General features: G+C 39.2%; 3 protein-coding genes across 7 annotated transcripts in view; 2 read left to right on the top strand and 1 right to left on the bottom strand.

Annotated features, from left to right (window-relative positions):
• slc25a15a (solute carrier family 25 member 15a) overlaps window positions 1-21,165 on the top strand; it is an 88,099-nt gene that overhangs the window by 8,206 nt on the left and 58,728 nt on the right. For 2 of the 4 annotated variants that reach the window (XM_067985886.1, XM_067985887.1), the window contains 5 exons: window positions 2,550-2,808; window positions 4,961-5,101; window positions 7,341-7,513; window positions 12,095-12,253; window positions 16,331-16,743. In XM_067985886.1, coding sequence (XP_067841987.1) covers window positions 2,550-2,808; window positions 4,961-5,101; window positions 7,341-7,513; window positions 12,095-12,253; window positions 16,331-16,458 — 860 coding nt within the window. In that variant the 3' untranslated portion in view covers window positions 16,459-16,743. Of the gene's footprint in view, window positions 1-2,549; window positions 2,809-4,960; window positions 5,102-7,340; window positions 7,514-12,094; window positions 12,254-16,330; window positions 16,744-21,165 lie in introns of those variants that run through there. The other 2 variants (XM_067985890.1, XM_067985888.1) reach the window with 1 other exon arrangement.
• fgl1b (fibrinogen like 1B) overlaps window positions 12,186-21,165 on the top strand; it is a 106,995-nt gene continuing 98,015 nt past the window's right edge. Inside the window, exon 1 of the mRNA XM_067985885.1 lies at window positions 12,186-12,253. The gene's annotated coding sequence lies outside the window, so the exon portion shown is untranslated. The remainder of the gene's footprint in view (window positions 12,254-21,165) is intronic.
• tpte (transmembrane phosphatase with tensin homology) overlaps window positions 17,469-21,165 on the bottom strand; it is a 76,264-nt gene continuing 72,567 nt past the window's right edge. For both annotated transcript variants that reach the window (XM_067985882.1, XM_067985883.1), the window contains 3 exons: window positions 19,798-19,893; window positions 19,643-19,713; window positions 17,469-18,516 (listed from right to left, as the gene is read on the bottom strand). In XM_067985882.1, coding sequence (XP_067841983.1) covers window positions 18,405-18,516; window positions 19,643-19,713; window positions 19,798-19,893 — 279 coding nt within the window. In that variant the 3' untranslated portion in view covers window positions 17,469-18,404. The remainder of the gene's footprint in view (window positions 18,517-19,642; window positions 19,714-19,797; window positions 19,894-21,165) is intronic.

Genomic DNA, 21,165 nt, shown 5'->3' with positions numbered 1-21,165 from the left:
AACGCGGCAGCCAATTTGTGCACAGCAATCTCCCACAAACAGCAATGAGGTAATGATCAGATAATTTGTTTTAGTGGTGTTAAGGGATAAATGTTGGCCAGGACTAAGGGGATAATTCCCCTGCATTATTTGCGTTATTTAAATGTAATAACATTTATGTAATGTTTTTACTTTTTTTTTCTGTGTGAGGGTATGAACGATTTTAAAATGTTTATTTTTCTTTTTTTCTGGGCTGGTGCCAAGCATCTGAGAGGTTGGATGAGGGCAGACATTCACGACATCTACAAAAACCATTTAAAACTATTTGACAGAGGTGGTTGAGAGCAGTCCATGCAATTACTTTCCCTCTGAAATGTTTCCCCCTCTATTTGTTAGAAAGCACCTTCTTACACCAACAAGATTCAAAATGGAACTCAATGGTGTGGGTGATCATGCAGATGAACCAATGTTCCACCACTCCATAGTTCAGCTTATTGGTGATCCAGCTAACACTTTTATGCCACAATGTCCTATTTTTGCCTTTTCTTCATGCTTTTCTTCTTGATAGCTCGCCACTTAGTTACTTGTCTGGTTAGCTTGTGCTGATATACTAGTTTAAATAAAACCAGTTGCAGCTTGTCTACAACAATATCTACAGGAATACAACTGGTCAGTTGTAGAAAGGCAATTGCAGAGATTTCTTGTCTGTTTTTCCTACAGTTCCTTGAAAAACCAGTAGGTGCTACTGTTGAGTGGAACTGTATACAAGTTACAAATTGGAAGCAGTTTGGCAGAGATAGAAATTCTTTCCTCCTCCTCAATTTTCCTACCTCCTGACAATCTTCAGGGTTTTAAAACCCAAGCATGGTGTCACCTAATTATTATTCCTAATTTACATAATTTTATGCTTTATTAGGAACATTGGAACAGCAGTATGTCAATCAGTCCAGCGAGCCTGTTCCGCCATTCAATTAAATCATGGCTGATCTGTACTTCAGCTCCATTTACCTGTCTTTGCTTCATATTCCTTTATACCATACACCTAACAAAAATCTATTGATCTCAGTCTTGAAAATTTCAATTGATTCAATGTCCATCCACGACCTTTTGGGGGAAGAGTTCTAGATATCCATTATCCTTTGTGTGAAAAAGTGCAACCTGATTTCATTCCTAAATGGCCTAGCTCTAATTTTAAGATTATGCCCTCTTGTTCTGGATTCCTCCACCAGAGGAAATGGTTTCTCTGTATCTAACCTGTCAAATCCCTTTATCATTTTAAACACCTCAATTAGATCACCTCTCAACCTTCTAAACTTAAGGGAATACAAACCAAGTTTATGCAACCAGTCCTCATAATTTAACCCTTTAACTCTTGGTGTCATCTGATGAATCTGCGCTGTACCCTTTCCAAGGCCAATATGTCTTTCCTGAAAATTAAGCGCAGTACTCCAGATGGGATCTGACCAAGGCTCTATACAACTGAAGCATAACTTCCTCACTTTTTTGTATTTCAATCCACTTAAGAAAAAGGCCATCATTCCATTAGCCTCTTTGATTACTTTTTGTACCTTTGCACTTCTTTTCAGCCTTCTGGTGTTATACACAATATTTTTAAAAAAGAAATGCACTCGGAACATAGAGACAGTAGTAGGCCATTCAGCCCCTCAAGCCTGTTCCGCCATTCAATGATAAGTATTCTAACTCCTTCCACCCGCTTTGGCTCCATATCTCTTAATACCCTTGGCTAGCAAAAATCAAGTGATCGAAGATTTAAAATTATTAATTGAGCTAGCATCTACTGCTTTTTGTGGGACAGAGTTTAACACTTCTAACTTCTCTCCTGAATGGCTTGGAAACCGAAGCTATTGCCACAGGCCACTGGCATGAATAAGGGGCATTAATAGCACTGCGTCACTTGCACTTGGAAAGTTGTGCTGATCCTATTGCAGTGGCACTCCAATGTCCTCTGAAATGGGGATTGTCATTGTGCATGTGCAGGTGTACAATAATGATACTGGAGGAAAGCATGTGTGATGTATGACATTTTCATCCTAACTATGCAGCACTTACTGGTCTGAGGGGCTTTGATTCGAGCTGATGAGTGGACTCATTTCGATGCACTGCAATGTCACAATATGCGTCAGTTTCAGGGGCGTGTGTTGGCTCCAGTTGTTACACTGCAGCTGGCAGAGTGTTGCTGCAATATAAGATCACCTGGAGGTAGACTGGGCGCACAGATCTTGTATTTGGCAGCATTATATAATCCATTTGAAACAAATTCAGTGCAAATTATATACCATAAAATGCACACACAAACTCTAAATCTAAGATGACCCAAACTAGTCTATTGGCTTTTCGCAATTAACTACCTGGATTTGGGCCATTTACATTTCATTTCTGAACTTTTTTTTCCTGCCATTAGGACCCAAGTTTGCGAATGCCATGTTAATTACCCTCCCTGGGACTGTTTGACAAGAAAAATGAATGAAATGGAACAAATTCCTGAGTGAAACAATAGATTCAAAAATATTGAGTTTGTTTATTAAGTTTACGCACATTGTGATTTGCAGGTGGCGTTGCTTGTGTTTATACGGGGCAACCCTTTGATACTGTAAAAGTGAAGATGCAGACCTTTTCGTACATGTACAAAAATGTGGTGGACTGTGCAGTAAAGACATATAGAGACCATGGCATTCGGGGATTCTACCAAGGCACTACTCCTGCTCTAATGGCTCATATATCAGAGAATGCTGTGCTGTTCCTGTCCTATGGGTTTTGCCAGAGATTGGTGGGAAATCTGTCTGGATTGGACAGCAAAGCTGAGCTCAGGTGATTGTTATTTAACTAATATTTGAATTTTGTTGCTTGATGAGTAGCAGCTCAGTCTTGTGTTTAATGAATTATTACTGGATTTTAGGTTTAGATTCAGTTACAATCCAAATCGGAAGAGAAAACTGGTGCCTGAGAATTATTAAATAATGAATAAGTGGTACATGGGAGGAAATACAAAGTGGTAAAATGAGGTGACGTGGTCTACTGCTCTCCACCATGGAGTAGCTGGATACAGTTTGATTCTACTATTCGACTGAGTTTCCAGACTCATTTTGTCATTGTGATGAGCCATTGAGAAGAGCCAGGTTCCTCCCTTCAGCAAAAAAAAAAGGAAAACGGGAGGGAAAATAGTCATAGGAGTGCACTTACTAGCAGTAGGCTGGAGAGCAATTTGCCCATGTGCCCTCTTGGCTGAAAGAGTTGTATGGCAGACCAGAAGAAAGACATAAGGTTACATGCCCTCAAAAAAAATTGAAATAAACCATGTAAAGGTCCAGTTGAGGAGTTGAAATATTAACATAAGCAAAATGCCAGTAGTTTGGTCATGTGAACCCAAAAATTATATCACAGCCATGAAAAGACTGTAGGGAAGGTTTTATTTTAATCATATGTTCTGTGAATTTTTAGTTTTTCTAGTATTGGTGCTTACTTTCTGAGAGGGTGCGGAAAAGATTTACTAGAATGGTTCCAGGGATGAGGGACTTCAGTTACGTTGTTAGACTGGAGAAGCTTGGGTTGTTCTTCTTAGAGCAGAGAAGGGTAAGAGGAGATTTGATAGAAGTATTCAAAATCATGAAGGGCTTGGATAAAGTAAATAAAGAGAAACTGTTCCCATTGGCAGAAGGGTCGAGAACCAGAGGACGCAGATTTACGGTGATTGGCAAAAGAACCAAAGGTGACATGAGGAAAAACTTTTTTAAGCAGCAAGTGGTTACGATGTGGAATCTGCTGCCTGAAAGGGTGGTGGAAGCAGATTCAATCATGGCTTTCAAAAAGGAATTGGATAAATATTTGAAGGGGAAAAATTTACAGGGCTATGGGGAAAGAGCGGGGGAATGGGACTAACTGGATTGCTCTTACAAAGAGTCGGCACAGGCTCGATAGGCCGAATGGCCTCCTTCAGTGCTGTAACCATTCTATAATTCTACTTTATGCCCACATCAATTAGCTAATGCCAACTGCTAGAGTGCCCCTTGTCAGTGCAGGATGACATCCACACTGAAGTGCTGATGATTTTTGTGACCTGATCACTCCAAACTCCAGCACGTGAAAATCGAATAAGTTTAAAAATAATACTGTTCTACAAATCAGCATATCCTAGCTACAGAACTTCCTGCTAATGAACTACAAATTATTTCTTGATAAACTTGCAGTTGTGGTGTTTCTTTCATCCATTTAGTATGAAGTCTTGTCTGTGAGCTCTGTCACTCCCACCAGCATGAAAGTGCAACCAACTAAATAAAACGACTGAATAATATCAATCTAGAGGCCTCATATTTACTCCCAGGTATCCATTATTCTAGATCTTAATTTATTTAATATTTACTATCAATATTTAAATTCATGTATCTTTGAGATGGCAGAAATATTCTCTTGACTGTGGATGATTACATACCTTTGCAAACTCCCAAAAGTATTTTGAGACTCTGTAAAACATGTTTTATTGTAGTTCAGTCTCAATCAAGTAATAACTGCTAATAGTTTATAATAATTCAAGGAAAATATATTTTCATATGTCCCTAAGAAGTAGAAAAATATAAAATGTTAGCAGTACCCTCATGTTAAGATATTTATAGGAGTTACCCATTGGTAAAGGTTTTCTGAGATTGAGTGATGGTCTTTAATGCTGATGCTGAATTGTTACTTTTTGTTACAGCCTTTCATTCAGACAGACTTAAATGGAAATAATAACAGTATTGGCTATCTGTGAAATAACAGTTGCAGACGAAGGGAGGAGGCTTCAGATTAAAGATTTTAGTGTAAAATATGTAAACTGTAGATATGATTGTACATGGTTGGTGAAAAGTTTGCATTCCAAAAACATCCTCTCTGGGGGAAAAAACACTAGCCCTGCACTTGTCCAGCTGCTGAAGACATTTTCTGACCACCTGTCCATTTCCTTTCACTATTCATATATCTGCCGTTTCAGTGATGTACAGAAAGCAGCTGCTGGCTCATTTGCATCAGTGTTCGCTTCATTGGCCATTTGCCCAACAGAGCTGGTCAAATGTCGCCTCCAAGCAATGCATGAAATGACATCCTCAGGAAAGCTAGCACAAGGACATCCCAGGTACGTCCATCTTCTTAATTTACTGCATTTTTTAAAAAAGCTTAATTCACTTGTGGGAAGTCCTGTCTTTTATATCTAGATTAAAATTGGACTAGGTTGTATAAAAGTATGCAGTATATAAGAAAGTTATCATAGCAAATGTCTCCACTTCCCACCCCCTCAAAAGTGAGTAAGAGGGGCAAATGTATTCCAATTTGCTTTTGTTCATTCCACTATCTAGTGGCTGTTATAGCTTTGTATTCCATAGTATACGGAAAGAAACTCAACTTGGATTTAAATTTATGTCTGAATGTGATTCCTACTGAGGGAGTTCCTGTCATTGATCATATTTAAATTCTGGGATGGGTATGGTGTGTTGAGGTTGCAACATGATGTAGCTTGGAGTGATAGGGTGTGTGTCCATTGTTCATCCACAGTAAGCTGCTGATATCAGCCACACTGTCACATGAGCTGGGTAGGTCAGGCTTCATAAGAGCACAAGAGCAAAAATATTAGCGAGTGAGTGCAGCTTAGCCTCTCCTCCACCTCTAGCGAGTGGTTGGAGAATAGCACTGGCAGAAGCCTGGGAGCAGGTTATCTGCCTGTCCTGCTGTTTGGGGATGGTGCATGGTGTAGCAAGATGAAAGACATGGGAGGGAAAAAACTCACCAGAAGTTAGAAATGAGAAGAAATTGGCTCCTTTCCAGCTCCATGTAGCAAGTGAGTGGATTATCTTTTTCTTACGGGCTGGGGAACGTCACGAAGTGGAAACCTGACCCTTTTCCCAGTGAGAAGTCGATTTGAGTCACCTCATTCTGTTCAGTTACAGCGCAATGTTTGCAAATGATGACCTGGAGAAAATTTTAGCAGTTGAATATGGCTTGTGGTAAAAGGAGATCTAAAGGGGTGGTTGGTGTTTTTCTTTGTGTAGTCTCCTGTTGGGAATCTTATAGTTTTCAAATCTAAGTTGGGTTTTTCCCTTCTATAAAGTATTTTATTACACAATAATATGAAACCTGAATTGGGTGCACACAGTACAGAGCTGATTTACCTGATCATGCTCCTGGCAGGGAGTCATGCCTACTGAAGGTGCGTATCAGGAAATCGTAGGACGCTCCCAGCTTTCTATCCATTAATTTTAATGGAATAAAATCTTCCCTCTCATGCCAACAGCTCACCACTGCAAGCCGATTGCAAGGCAAAATTAAAATGTGTAAGAATGGATTGCTCTGTGTATTGAATGCACATATTAGTAACATAATCACCACAGCTGGATTGTGGATGTTGTATTTTTCCTGTGAACGTCTTAAACTGTGAGGGTTTGGTGAGGAACTCTGCATGTATACTTCCAAGTACCAATGTAGGACACCGGTGTTGTGGTCAAATGCTAACATTTTGAATAGTTATCTTGTATTGCTGTCTGCTTACAGTGGAACTGACCACTCCAGACATAGATTGAGAACAACGAGTTTGCTTCACAGATTAACAAATTTAGTAGGAGTGTACCCTCTTTTTGGACCATAACTAGTTTTGTACATTCCTGCTGTTTCTCCACAGGGACACTTGTGGTTAAAACCATGTTTCTATGTGAAATGCCCAAAAGGAAAGCATGAACTATGTTTAATTAGACACCAAAGCAGTAAGAATTCCTTTGATCACTATGCTTAGTGACACATTTTAAGGTTTCATTTAGAAGGTGCAAATGAAGGAAATCTTCACACATAAATTTATGATCTGGCTACAGTCACTAGAGGAATTCTTACCCCCACATTCTGTATAGAAGTTTGTACAGTGTGGTTTTCTTTTTAAGTCATTGCAGATTTTGGTAGGTCAATCTTACTAAATACTGACTGGGAGCTGGAGGCAAACCTATTAAAAATGCTCAGGCAGATGTCAGTGAGATCATGAAAGTTGGTACCTTTTCAAACATGCTTCAAAGCTGAGTTGTATTCATAGGGTTGCTATTACCAAACACTAATTTCATTATATAAAAAGCTAACTCCTTTTTCTAGTGATTTTTGGAACTTTTTGTCAGTGCTATTGACTTTTCCATAGTGCTGTACCATGGGCTGATGGGGAAATGGGATTGAGTTGTGATTCCCTCAGCCATTGGAGAAAGGTAGCAAATGGAATGCTACAAGCAGGGATCTTCATTCTCAGAGCCTGGCTGAAGAGGATGTATTGGTAGAGGTTGATAACAGGACAATGTCAACTGTAATCTGGATAGTAATTTCAATTTGTACATTTTTCTCCTTTTTAGTACAGTTTGGTCAGTGATCAAAAATATTCTGAAAACTGATGGCCCTACTGGCTTGTACCGAGGTCTATCGAGCACTTTGATGAGGGAAATGCCTGGCTACTTTTTCTTCTTTGGTGGCTATGAATTCGGCCGCAGCATTTTTACTGCTGCAGGCCAGTCCAAAGATGATCTAGGTAAGTACCTAAAAGCAAATGGAAGGCAACTGAATAGATTTGATTTGAAAGGTAGAAACAGATTGAAACCAAATGCTTGCTGTTCTTAATTGTGTTTGCTTGTTGTAATTTTGTAACTGAGGAATTTCAAAGTGATCAATTCAAAATGATTCTGAAACCAAAAGGCTGAAATCATAATTCTAGAAACTAATAGGTATTAAGTATTATGATTGTTCATAAATGTGAAACAAAGAGCATCATTCTTCATTTGCATCCACTGTAGGATAAGTCCACCTCATCAATAATGAAAATTTCAAGGGGAACATCCTTTTGAGATTTCTTGAAATAGGTGGCATGAGGAGGTCAGATGTGACTAGGATGATGAGTCCATTTAAAAGATTACTGGACTTGACAATTTGAGTCAAAGAATCCCTGTGACCCAGAAATAGGCTAGTGCTAAAGATTGGTTTTTGCTTTTCTAATCCTTCAAAAATCTTTTTTGTTGGACAAATTTGGTTTATCAACAATGAGGGGGAAGATATTCTTGCATTCTCTACATTAAGCACTCTTGGATCAGGTACTGGTTTCAAATCAACAAGTGATGACCTTGCCTCAACATTTAGTGAGAGCACACACTATAACAGCCACCTCCATGATGCATCCTCACAGTACAAACAGATTTCCTTTTTCAGATGAGGGGTGATCCAAAGTTAGACCTGTTGGTGGAATATTCCAACAGGAAGCTCCCATGTATTTGTTCCAAGACTGTAGAGCCCAACATCCTTGGCAAGTGCTTCGTCTCATAGAATTACCAGTTCCTGTATGTATTCCCTCCATTTCCACTCCTTTCCAGAATCCTGCAGAAAGTACAGGCAGATAAATCTCAAATATTCAAATAACAGATTTTAAGAGTCTAGAAAACCAAGCTGTTGGATATTATGAAAATGTGTATGGTCTGACCTACCCTACACCTTGTACATACATGCGAACTTAGAAAATTAGCAGGAGCTGACACGGGTCCCAAAAAACTGACAATTTACACTGTACCTGATTATAAGCCTATGACACATGAAAACAAGTTACAAAGCTGATATGAATTCTTAAGCTGTAGGTATACAAAACATTCCTTCACCTGTATTGAAGAAAAGTATTTGGAAGCTTGAAACATGGGAACTGAAATGTTTACTGTATAAAATTGGTGCACCCTGGAAATTGATTTTTTTCCATTAAAAATAATGCACTTTTATACTTCGCACGATGATTAAAGTAACATTTGGATTTTCAGCAATAAATTTTCCCAAAAGTAACCTACAGTCATCCTCCCCATCCAACCACTTCTCTTCCCTCTGTCAGAGACACTCTCTTCCACCACCTTTCCCAGTTTCATCCTCTTCCTCCTTCAATTCAACCTTGTTCTCTTGCACTTTTCCTGCCACCCCCTCACCCTGTTCAAGCTGACACACTTCTCACTCTCACATCCAGTACATGCCAGCACACTTTTTTTTCCCTCCGTCCCCCATCTGTCTCAATTTGTGCTGGCGCTCCTTGCCCCACCTGAAAGCACTGCTCCCAGTTTCTGCCCTCTTCATTGTCATCAGTTTCCCTGCCTCCTGCCTCCTGCTCCTGCCGGAGTGCTAATAAAAATGATTCTGGCTGCTGCGTACTGTAGGCGGGAACTTTTTTCTCGCACGAATTCCTGCCTACAATTTGCGGCGGTTGGAATGGTTTCCATAACCAACAGGACTCACTAAGCAGTGCCGGGGGAAAGGGGCTGGTCTGCACTGAAGTTCATCAGCAAATACTGATGTGGACCAAAGTCCCAAAATGCTGACTGTTGCCATATATGCTGATATTTTGAATGGAGAGATGAAAATTTCAGCCATGTCCAGATTCCAATTGAGCCTGACTGTTGAATTACAAAGGCCTTCCACTTAAGTAGTGGAGCTCTTAATGGCGTTAAAGCTTTCACAAAGCCTAAAATCCAAAATTGAAGGGATTTATTCTTTAATATTGGGATTAAAAAACATGTTGGCGTCTATCTTGACTTTGTGTGAGTGTGTGTAATCGGTGATTGTAAGCCAGCTGCCCATTTTACCTCCCTCCCCGATTTTAAGTCAGTAGAAACAAAAATCGGGACAGATGTAAAGCAGGCTGCCGACTTGCTATCACCTGTTTTACACTATCGCACAAAGTCAAGATTTACCCCATTGTTCCTATATTGTAAAATCCTAGCAATCTCCTGATGTGAAATATGAAATGAGAAATAAATTCCATTTGGTTCATTATTTCTACACACATTGTACACTTCAATCTTCTGAGGGACAAGGGCAACCAACAAAAAGTAAACCTTCCAAGAAAACTTGTTTTCTTGAAATGCTTTCCTGATTCCCAAAGATGGAAAAGCAAGAGTCAAGGATAGTAATCCAACCTTGCAACTAACACCATTTTAATCCAGATGATTTGGATTCATAGATGACTTATCCATGGTCCCTACAGCATTATTATGTAGAGCTCTTAATGCTCTCTTTTTTTCCTTCATTATCTTTATAACCCTACATCCTTTTATTTATCCATTTTTTAAAAAGGCCATTTAATTGACAGCTTTACTCTGTGGGATGGGATGATGGGGAAATTCTAATCTCTAGTCTTGTTTTAAAAAATAAACTCATGCCCTCTGTTTGAACAAATATGATCCAAATCTGTGAAATGATGCATGGAAAATGTAGATTTATATAGGCTGAAAATCATCTTGGGGAGCGGCCAGCCCGGTGTAAGTGCCATCATGTGTCTGCTAGGAACGTCCACTGCTGACCATAGTGGACTCTCCAGGTCAGTGGAGCTTCCCTACTTTGCATGGTCCTGTAGGTACCTGCTCGTCCCTAGTCACTGCAAAGTGTGCCTGGACTGGAGGGCAGCTGTTGGTGCCCCCTGGGAAAAGTTGCAATTGGTGGCTCACTTTGCAATTACATTTTTAAAAATTCCTTATAGTTTGGGGATCCTGACTACAATCCTGATCTACACGCTGAAGTGGGGCCCACTTGTTACAGTTGGCAGCTTGGTGCACCTGGCCCTATGAGGCTTACCATCGCCTGGGCCCCATGAGGGCTAGGGACCCAGGATTTCTTGCAGTTAGGAGTCCCCACCCCTGATTTTGCCCCCTCCTCTGCTGGCAGGCGGAGCCTGTATCCCATACAAAGCCCCATGGAATCTGACACTAAGCTGGGCTGGAGTCACCAAGGATTTCTGGCTGCCCAGTCTTTTCTCCAATGAATACAAAGTTCAAGGTGGTGAGTCTTTTTGTACCCTTCGATGTCACTGGCCTAAACTTTGTCCATCCAGTTTTTTTTTATGATATGCAATTTTGGGCAGCCTAATTTTAAATATAAATTAAATCAAAGTTTATGTAAAGGCCAAAAGTAGTCTTCCATTTTCCCCTTCTGGAAGGTTCCAATGCAATACACTCCTACTTTCTTTTGGGGTGGGGGGGGGGGGGGGGGGAGAGGAGTAATCCCAACAGACTCCCTTTAACAAAGCAACTGAATTTTGAACATGGTACTTCACCAGCTTATGTGCCCTCCCTTTTAAGCAGTTAGCTATTTTTTGCCTAAAATTTCTAACTTGGAAAACATCTTTGCTGCATTACCAACTAACAGTCAGCTCCTGCCACCATTTTGAAATGGGGTGAGGGAGTCAATTGCTTGAGAATAGTAGTGTTATGTGAAAGAAAGATGCAAATTACCTCCTTTTGTAGGGTTGTCTTCAGTCTTCAAATGGAAGCACCATGTCAATCTTAACCAATTCAGAAAAAAAGTGTGTGTGTATATTAAAAATGCTATCACATCTACATTGTGTGTGAGTATTTCATGCCTTCAACTAGGAAAATAAACTTTACTGGGAAGGCTAGATGAGTGGCTTCCCAACATTATATTTCAAAGAACAATCTGTAAAGGATGGTGGTTGTGGGTGATGGCTTGGCTTGCTTGAGCTGCATATATAAAATGCTCTCTCCATTAATTATCTTTGGTGTTCTTACCCCTTTACCACTTATTTCTAAAGCAGGATTTGTTTTCTCCCCATTGAATCCTCCTTTCCCCACCCCCACAAATCAGAAATCCTTCACTGGTTAGAGAGAAAACCTACTTCTACTTTAAACCTTTGTACAAGAGTAGTTTTTTTTATAAAAAATTCATTCTCAGATGTTGGCATTGCTGGCAATTGCCCATTTCCAGTTGCCCTGAGATTGTGGTGGTGGGATGTCTTTATGAAACAATTCACCAGCTTATCCTGTCCTTCCTATGCAGAAGTGCTTTGCTATGCTGGGCAGTTATCTCTACTGACCAGGTCCAAGATAAAGTACTTGCTTGTGTACACACAGTTTTGCAACATTCTATTATACTAAACTGAATCCATTTGCGTGGTTTTTTTTCCAAATGAAACTTTTCTAAATAACATTTTTCCCCTCAGCTTTCAAATGTCTATCTTTACAGATTACTAATGTGTAAAAATGTTTAGTGTAATCAGGAGTATAGCTGAATACAAGTAGTAGATGATAACTTATTATAACGCTGTACGAGTTAACCAACTCTAACTCTATTTGGAAAGGTCCTATTCCCTTGATGGCGAGTGGTGGTTTTGGAGGTGCTTGCTTGTGGATTGCCGTTTATCCAATCGACTGTGTGAAATCTCGTATACAGGTCCTTTCAATGGCAGGCCAGCAAGCTGGTTTCTTTAGTACTTTCCGAAAGATTCTTGTCAAGGAAGGTAAGACGGGTCTTAATAGTACAAATCATGTGAAGTTAATGGCATTTTTTTTCCCTCACCAGGCGGCTTTATGACTTGGAATAATTATTCCATCAGTCACAGCGGGTAGGGGTGGCTAAATATTTCCTGTTCACAGGCAACTTGCTTATCATGCAAAATAGGTTAATTATAAAAAGTTGTCTCGAGTTGGGAATCTGCTTAGAATCTGCTTAGAATGGCCCAAGATTTCTTTCCCTTTTCACATCCTTTTGATTTGGTACTCTTCCCACCTTCCAATTTCAAGCAGGGACACAGTCACGCCACAGCATTCCAATTAGAAGTAGCAGCAATATTGGGGTAGGAATCAACAGCAGGGAGGGGGGGAAAACAGCTATGGAGGAGCTTCATGCATAGGGACCTGGTTTAGGCCAGAGGCTGCAGCTGACACTAGACTAACATGGAAAATTGATCTAGCCAGGTTCTATTCTGTGCAAAACTGGTCACAGACCCCGATAAACTCATTTTTACCCCTTGTCCCCTTCATTAGTTGGATGTAGCTATTTTAGCTTGAACTTTTCCTTTTGGCTGCCTAAAATTGGCTGCTGTATAGCAGTATCCATTACTTTGTGTGCAAGTTTTCAATGACACTACTCATTAAGCTTTTCACCAATTTGGTCTTGCACTCTATGAAGTTGAGTGGATGGTTTGAAAGCATGTGTAGTATGGTAGGATGAGTGAAGTGCAATATATCTCTATACCAGAGAAAAGAGGTTGCTGAGGATTAGTATCCAGAACAGTTGAAGGAAACTGGGGTGGTAGAGATTGTAGTCCACAGCACTATTGGTGAGGAGGGTAGGGTTCAATGATCAGGGTAATCCACATATTTTGATGCAAGAAAGGAATGTTGCTCTGTGGTGGGGAGGATGATACAAGCAGACTAGTGGGAGAGTTGATTGAGTGGTCAGTGATGGCAGTATGGGAACTAATTGTTGGATAGACTAAGGAAATAGGAAGAAAGCTAAAATGTATTGGCAGTATTCTTGAGAGTGCTACCTGTGCCATGTGCTGAAGCTGGCTGCACATGACAAATGGACTCCACCCCAACCAAACTGACCACTATCCTGGCACTGAGGTGTGAGTTTAAATTAGTACAGCATGTGTTTTACTTTTAGGTTTCTCTATTCTTCCCCTACTGCTCCCTAACGAAGCAGGTGGGGTGGTCTTAGTGAAGAAAAATAAGGGTACCATGGGAAAAAACAATTGAGTCAGGATTCTAAGGTCTAAACAAATGCACATACATTCAGAATAATCTAGGGGTGAGGAGAGGAGCAAGGTGGTAGTGACTTTCTGCTGAAGTCTCCCAATTGCCATAACTTAAGAGCAGCAGAATCTCCCCAGCAAGTCACCCCTCGGAAACCAGAAGCCTACATTACTACGGTAGGTATGATTTCACAACTTGACAAATTTGGCTTCAGCCAGGGCAGGATTGGGAACTAAACATTCCTGGCTCTAAAGTTTTCAGAAGTGATAGCACTACTACGTTCTTCCCTTTGGTTCCTAACAAAGGACATAATATTAGAAAGAAGCAATATGATTTGACTGTGTAAATTAAATTGCCACATTGAACAAATAAGGGTTCTGTAACAATATTGGGTGTCCATTATAGATCACCAAATAGCAAAGAAAAATGGGAAGTGTTGCAGAGAATTCAGAGAAATTTGTAGAAGTAATTGATAGCTAAGTCATTCATTATTATGGTCTGATGTTTGACAGGGTGATCCAAATGGGAGATGTGCAGAGAATACCTTCAAGGCTGTAAAAATGTTACAGGTCTAAAAGTTCTAGACCTTGTTCTAAAGAAGCAAAATGATGATGAGATATATTGAAGGAGCAGTGTTTACATCTATGGTAACAGTAAGCTTAAATTAAAGAGAAAGGTGAAAAACAAAAGTATTGGACTGTAAATGAGAACATATTAGAAGGATGAAAAGGGGACTGATCAAATAAAAATGTTAAGTGGAAGATAGATAGGGGTAAAGTGCTTGCAACAAAGTCTGAATTCCCAGATCAAGATATTGGGCCAGAGGAAAAGGTAATACACTAAGCACATCAAAAATCAAGAAAGGGTTGGTTAACAAAGGCAAAGATTACAATTAGAAAAAAAAAATGCCATTTCAGCTCTTCATAAAAAGGTGGGTGAAGGAAGGACTGCAACAATATCAGCATGATATGATAGTGGAAAGTGGTATTAAAAAGGGTTAGTGGACTTAAATTGGATTAGAGGAAGACATGGGAAGAAAGGAGGTAAAATGAAAATTCCTCAATTGAGGTTAGTTTAGGAGTAAATGGATGTCTCAAAATGGCAAGATTTGGCCTCTGGGATGGATGTTGGAACCTCATTGCCCATTTGCATTGATGTTTTGGACAAAAGGCATGTATAGAGATGATCAATTTGCTGATACCAGACTAGAAGGCACAGCAAATTTCAAAATGCAGGACTCCAAAGACAAGTTGTGGATTAATCAGATGTGCAGGATAGAGAGTACACAATCAAGGTGGTAAATGATTAATCTATACAAGACATAGGTTAGGCCACAGTTGGAGTATAGTGTGCAATTTTGGCCACCCCCATTGAGTCATGGAGAAGGTAAAAATGTAGATTCACTAGGTAAAGACTTAAATCAAGGCTATAGTTGAGCAGAGAAGGTTTTTCTTTGGGGGGAGGGGCGGTGGGAGGGCAAGAGAAAAGGAGAGAGAAAGAATCTAAAACTGTTCAAAATTATTCAAGTGTAAATAAATAGTTTTTTTAAAACTGGTCAGTGGATCAGTAATTAGTCCATAAATTTAGGATTAGGACTAGAAGCATAAGTGGGAAGGTTAGAAGTTTTACAAATCATAAGAATACATGATTGAATTTGCTTCAGCAGCCACTTAACATTAAAGAGTGTTTAACACTTGAAAGTGAGAGGAGAAAGAATGGGAAAATAGGACAAGCAGATAATTCTGATGTGGAGTTAGCAGTTGCATAGGCATGATAGAAGTAGTCTTAAGTACCAAAGGACCCCATGATTCTACTGCCTTGCCAAGCAAGATTCTACATTAGTGTGTGTATAAAAAAATAAAAAATGATGACAAAATAATAAATTGGACTTGGTATAGCAGCTAAGCCATAGACATTGAATGACAATGCATTCAGTTAAATTGAGCTGGGTTAGCAGAGAAATAAAACAGCTGTTTGCAAGGGTTGATACAAATTTGATTGATTAGTATCTTATTGATGCCGAAGCATAAAATATCTTTAATTAGTACTATCAAGACTTTTTTTTTCCCAGGAGCATAGTTAGTAACTTTACTGAGCTATACTCCAGTTGAAAATCAGATCAGGGTGATGTTTTAGACAAGACCTGCAGATTTTTTTTTTAATGCAGTCTACCCTATTCATATCAAATTTCTGTGTATGGTGCTGTAATACTTCAGGTGCTGGGATAAAGTTTCATGTTGGAAGTGGTCAGTCAAGACCAAGAGCTATGCTTCAGAAAATGCTGACTTAAAAAGGACTAATTCTTAGAAAAGACATGATCCTCACAACCAAGTAGTAATTGCTGGATCAACACCTAAAATAGATGATCTGGTCATTTGTTTCATTGCTGTTTGTGGGAGCTTGCTGTGAGCAAATTGGCAGCTGTGTTTCCTACGTTACAATAGTGACAACACTTCAAAAGTACTTCATTGGCTGTGAAGCATTTTGTGACGTCCTGAAGTTGGGAAAGGCGCTATATAAATTCCAGTCTCTTCTTTTAAGATGATGTAGTAACTGGTATAAATTTAAGTATTGAACAGACATCCCAAATAATGATCTATGTTTTTGGTCTAAAGATTCAATTTGTCACTTTACATTTTCAAAACCAAATGGATTTTCAATTAGTTTGGAAACCAAGAATTTTTAACTAAAGTTAAGTGAAAAGCTAAACACTGTGGGGTAGCAACTTGTTGCACTGTGTGAACAGTACAGGGCTCCATGTAAATTATATGCTTCAGCATTGAAATGGTCCCAAAGTTTCATATTTGATTGTAAAAAGTGTTTTTCTTTACCCTCAGGCTTTAAAGCAATATATTCTGGATTAACACCAACAATGATACGTGCATTTCCTGCCAATGGTGCATTATTTTTGGCCTACGAACTGAGTAGAAAAGCTATGATGAAACATATGAGTGAGAGTGACTGAAATGTATCCTGGGAGCGATGATTAGGTCTTACTCAGAGTTTGATTGTGCTACAATAAGAAAACGTGTCAAATTTTAGGACCCATCTAGAATTTAAAACTGGATATTTGGTACTGTACATGGAAGTGGCAGTGCATAAAGTAGGGGCAAAGAAACTCTTTAGCTGCTTTGCAAAGCAGCTAAACTCATGTAATTTAACTAGTAAGCAATATTAATTTAATTGTTGTTAAGATTGTGATGTTTTGTAAAGATTAAAATAAGGTGTTCTCAATTTCCAAGAGAAATAATTCAAAGCCATTTGCTTGTAAACAAGTCCTAGGTTGTGAACTCAAACTTCATCAAGGGGACAGGAGAGAGAACAGCAGCTTTAAAATAATTCAGCTCAAGGCATTTCTGGAATTCTCCTACCACATCTTAAGCTGGAAGAGCAACAGCACTAGTTTTCTTTTGGTGGTGGGGGGAGGGGGGTAAAAGAGGAAAGGAAGTTACTTTGCCTCTTTCTGTACACTTGGCTGGCTGTCAGAAGCTGCCTTTCCTTCTGCAACCATTTTCAAAATGGATGCTATTAAAGCAGAAGGATCTACATGCTTTTATAATATTTACATTTTAGGACACCACCACATTGCAGAGTGGGGCTCCAATGACACTAGCAGTCCACTTTTCCCTGGATGTTGACTGTTAGACATCAGGTGCAAATTGGCGTTTCCACTGCAAAGCTCTAGTTTGTGTAGTTATAGCAAGCAAGATGCCCAATACAGTTTGGCATTGAAAAGCACAACTATGTCACTTCATTCAAAAAAAGTGCACATACCTATTATACTTGTCCTACTTCCCAAATGTTGCATCTACTTATATGTAGGAAAAGAGCAGGAACTGGATCCTTTTACCCTTCTGTAAATATTACCAAGTTACAGTATCACAAGTCAATTCTATTAACAGGAAAACATATCAAACACACTATTTGCTACTGGTAACAATGGCTAGGAGGAATCCCAAAATAGGAAATCAGTATTACTATTTATTGAAGAAATGTTTCAAGAACTCTACATATAAATGGATTCAGTGATAGATGCATTTGATAACTGCTGACATTTAATAGTTGAACAAACATTACTAAACATGTAGTTCAAGTATGGGTGGTAGTGTTTAAATTTCATATCAAACATGAAATGTGCACAAGTTCCATTGGAAGTGATCTAGGCTTGGTTTTGTAACATACAGAAAAGCCACTTCATTTTAAACAGATATGAACAATTAGATCACTTGTATTAATAGGATAATTACATTAATGCCTGTGCTGTACAAGTCTTTTTTTTTGCTCCCTTCCCTCCTGCAAGTGCAGTGCTATTTGTGGTTGGAGTCTTTCACCTGAAGAAAACAGTATCTAGGTGTTTCAGTGGCACAATTCAATACTGCACAACTATGGTTAAATACATTATCAGGCTACTGACGTATCACTGAAAGGACAAATCATTGCAACAGATCATAGAATTTCAAAGATCGGGGGGGGGGGGGGGGGGTGTTAATTAACCCTGTTGTAACATTGCTGATCACTCATGTTCCTGCTCGGGGGAAAAAATGCTACTGGACAGGTAAATCAGTTTTTAAAAAGTAAAAAAAAAATATCCAAGTCTAATCCAGTCCTGGGATAACTGATAATCAACCCCTCTTTCTGATGAGGTAAATACAACACTGGCAACTCTTTTAAAAAGGAAAAAATGGGCTGGAAAGGGGTTGCGGTGAAGAGGAGGGTGGCCTGCAGCACCAGGACAATTGACTATTTGACCATTTTCCAACAGTTTTTCCACATGAATATCTTGCAGCAAGTAGAAGTTCCCACAATATTTTTCCCCCCAATGAAGGCAGTACCAGACTCCCAATACAATATTTACATTACAAACTGCCTGGAATCATTCTATACCCATTCTGTTCCTGAGGTGGTACTAGATTAACTGGAATCAGGATCATCAAAATTCACCTCCACTGCAAATTTTTCACTGTAGATTTTCCAGGTTTTTGGCTTGTGGGGGTTGTCAAGTTCATCCCTAGACAAGTAGAGCCTAGACAAATTAAAAAAGAAACATTAAAAAGTAAAAATATCTGTAAGTAGCAGTTATGTAAAAGCTACCTGGAGAATTTATAAAAATGTGAGCAGAAAGTACTTTGTCAGCTGCTATAGAATTGACTGTAGAGTAAATCAGTACAGATTAACTCCAGAATGAAGGCATATATCTCTCCCCACCAAGTTTAATTGCTGTCTCACTTGATCCTATGCTTTTTGGCACCTTGTTTGAGAATATATTCTGTAAAAATGTAACTCAGAAGTAGTCAATTCTGATAGCAATTCATCTTCCAAATTTCATCATCTGTCCAATGCTATGAAAATGTGATAGTTATTGTGACAAAGATAGGTTTAAATTTGTAAAACGGCACCTAGAGTTTTACAAATTCCCTTCTTGCAAATCATTTTCCTAAGATAGGAAAAGAGTCAAGCAGAACAAGCTAATACACTTAATTTTTAATATATAGTAATCTTAAGTTCACTCAAACCAATAGCATCTACCTACCTATGTCAACACCACAGAACAGAATACTGCACACCTGCATCATGGTCATCTTCATAATTTTATCTCTGACCGATATGGTGAAGCTACACAAAAGTCCAACATGAAATTTGGATTGGAACTTTGTGGCAGCAGTGGCCTGGAGCTTGATTTCAAATATCTGGTAGGAGTTAGAGCAGATTATGAAGGCAGTAATACCACCACAATAGAGTAGAGCATTTGCAACCCATTCTCCTTTCTCCCCCAAAGAATGTGTCAAGATGCCAATGTTGTTCAATGTCCTCCTCTTGCCAAGTTGGAAGATACCAGATACTATTGGCCAGCATACTTGTCAAGTTATCAATTAATGTAAATGCAGGTCTTCCTGAAGACAGTGAGAAAACACTCCTGCCGTCTTTTAACTAGTAGCAGTAGAGTGTGCTTTTGGAGTGCAAATGTTTACCTGCACAACATAATCACTGGTGAGTTTAAAACAAGCCTGAAATCTGGTAAAGAAGTTTCACAAATGATAAACCACTTTGCATTAGATCCAAGGAGGTAGTGGTTAGCTTCTGTCTCTTCTCCTGTCCCCTTCAACCTATCCTTAAAACAAACTATCCTTAAAACTATAATTTGACTGTACCTATTATTTACAATGAAAGATGTGTTGAACCAGAAGTAGAATGGACAGTCGTCATAACCTTTAGGAAGGCCCTGGATAGAAGAAAGAAAAAAAATTAAGCCTTTTTAAAAAGTGTTCACTCTTCTCTACAATTTTTAAAAAAGAAATAAGCTTACCCCACTAGATTCAAATCTGACTTTGACGTCACCGCTCACTTCAGGACCATTCTCTAAGCTAATTATAGCAGAGTTACTCCCAGCATCAAAGAACAACTGTAGAAAAGAAACAATTTTTAATAAGGGTATCTGGAAAAAGTATTCAATCTGAAATGTGTTCTTAACCTACTTAAAATAATATAAATGGCGCTAAACACATTGAAAAATGAAGTTAAAATTTGGGATAGTTGGCTTTTCTCAGGTAAAACCTGTAGTAGACATTTAATAAAGCTTCAATATATGGAGTAGAACAGTGTAAAGATGACCAGGAGGCATATAAATAATGTCATAGATAGGGGACTATATGCAAATTAAACAGACAGGAGTCAGTAATGGCATACAGCAGACGATAATGAACAAGAAATAATTTAGTTCCAGTAAAGAAAAACTGGGAAGGGAAAAATATGAAGCACTATTTTGCTCATTAAACCTTAGAAAATATTATATACACATAATATATATATTTTGGACTAGTAGACTATGCACCTGCAGCTATTTTTCTCACTTGGAGATCAAAACAAAGCTCTAAAATTTCACAGTATAGTTTTCAATGCTCAGTTAGATTTGAGTTTCCCCATGAACCTATCCTAAGAGCACAAAGACCATGTTCCATGCGGTATTGATTTTAAAAATAGGGGGTGTGGGGGCTAAATGTTCACAGGGGAATTCTCCTGATAGTCTGCTATAACTTCAGCAGAAGATCCACGCATAAATGTCATTTAAACTGTTTCTCCGAGGTTTCAATGCATCGTCCACCAAAGTTAAAATGGGCGATCGGAAAAAGCCCAGCAGAAATTCAACCCTAAGGTGGCCTCTGACACGACATGCAGTAAGTCAGACCAAACATGCCTCCCACATGCAGTGGAACAAGAGAGGCCTCTTCCATCCACCCCTTTCAACAGAGGGATCTCATCACTTTTTTTTTCGTTCATCCCCCCCCCCCCCCCCTCAACTCAGCCCCTAAAGAGGGTCTCTTGCATATAGGTATTTCTTCCCCCTTATCCCAACCCTGCAACAATCCCTTTCATCTGTTTATTTTTCCCATTCCCTGTGCCACAGTGCTGCTGAAATAACAGTCCTGCACATTCTGCTTTGTCCTTTAGTTTTCGTCCTCACTGCTTCTGTTGCTTTCCTCATTTTCATTTTTAATTCTACTTATCTCCCGTATTTGTTTCCACTCCCCGGCCCTTTTCCATTTCCTGCAACAGTTGCATTATATACTGCTATTTTGGGGATAGGGAGTGGTAAATTGACAGTCACCGCAGCCATGGATTCCACCTGGGATATTCCAGTGCCTAGGTCACATTACAAATTTATATAAAATGGTGT

This window comes from Heptranchias perlo, chromosome 6, assembly GCF_035084215.1.
Source record: "Heptranchias perlo isolate sHepPer1 chromosome 6, sHepPer1.hap1, whole genome shotgun sequence".
NCBI classification, from domain to species: domain Eukaryota; kingdom Metazoa; phylum Chordata; class Chondrichthyes; order Hexanchiformes; family Hexanchidae; genus Heptranchias; species Heptranchias perlo.
Note: the sequence above shows the minus strand (reverse complement) of the source record. Positions and strands in the feature narration are given on the sequence as shown.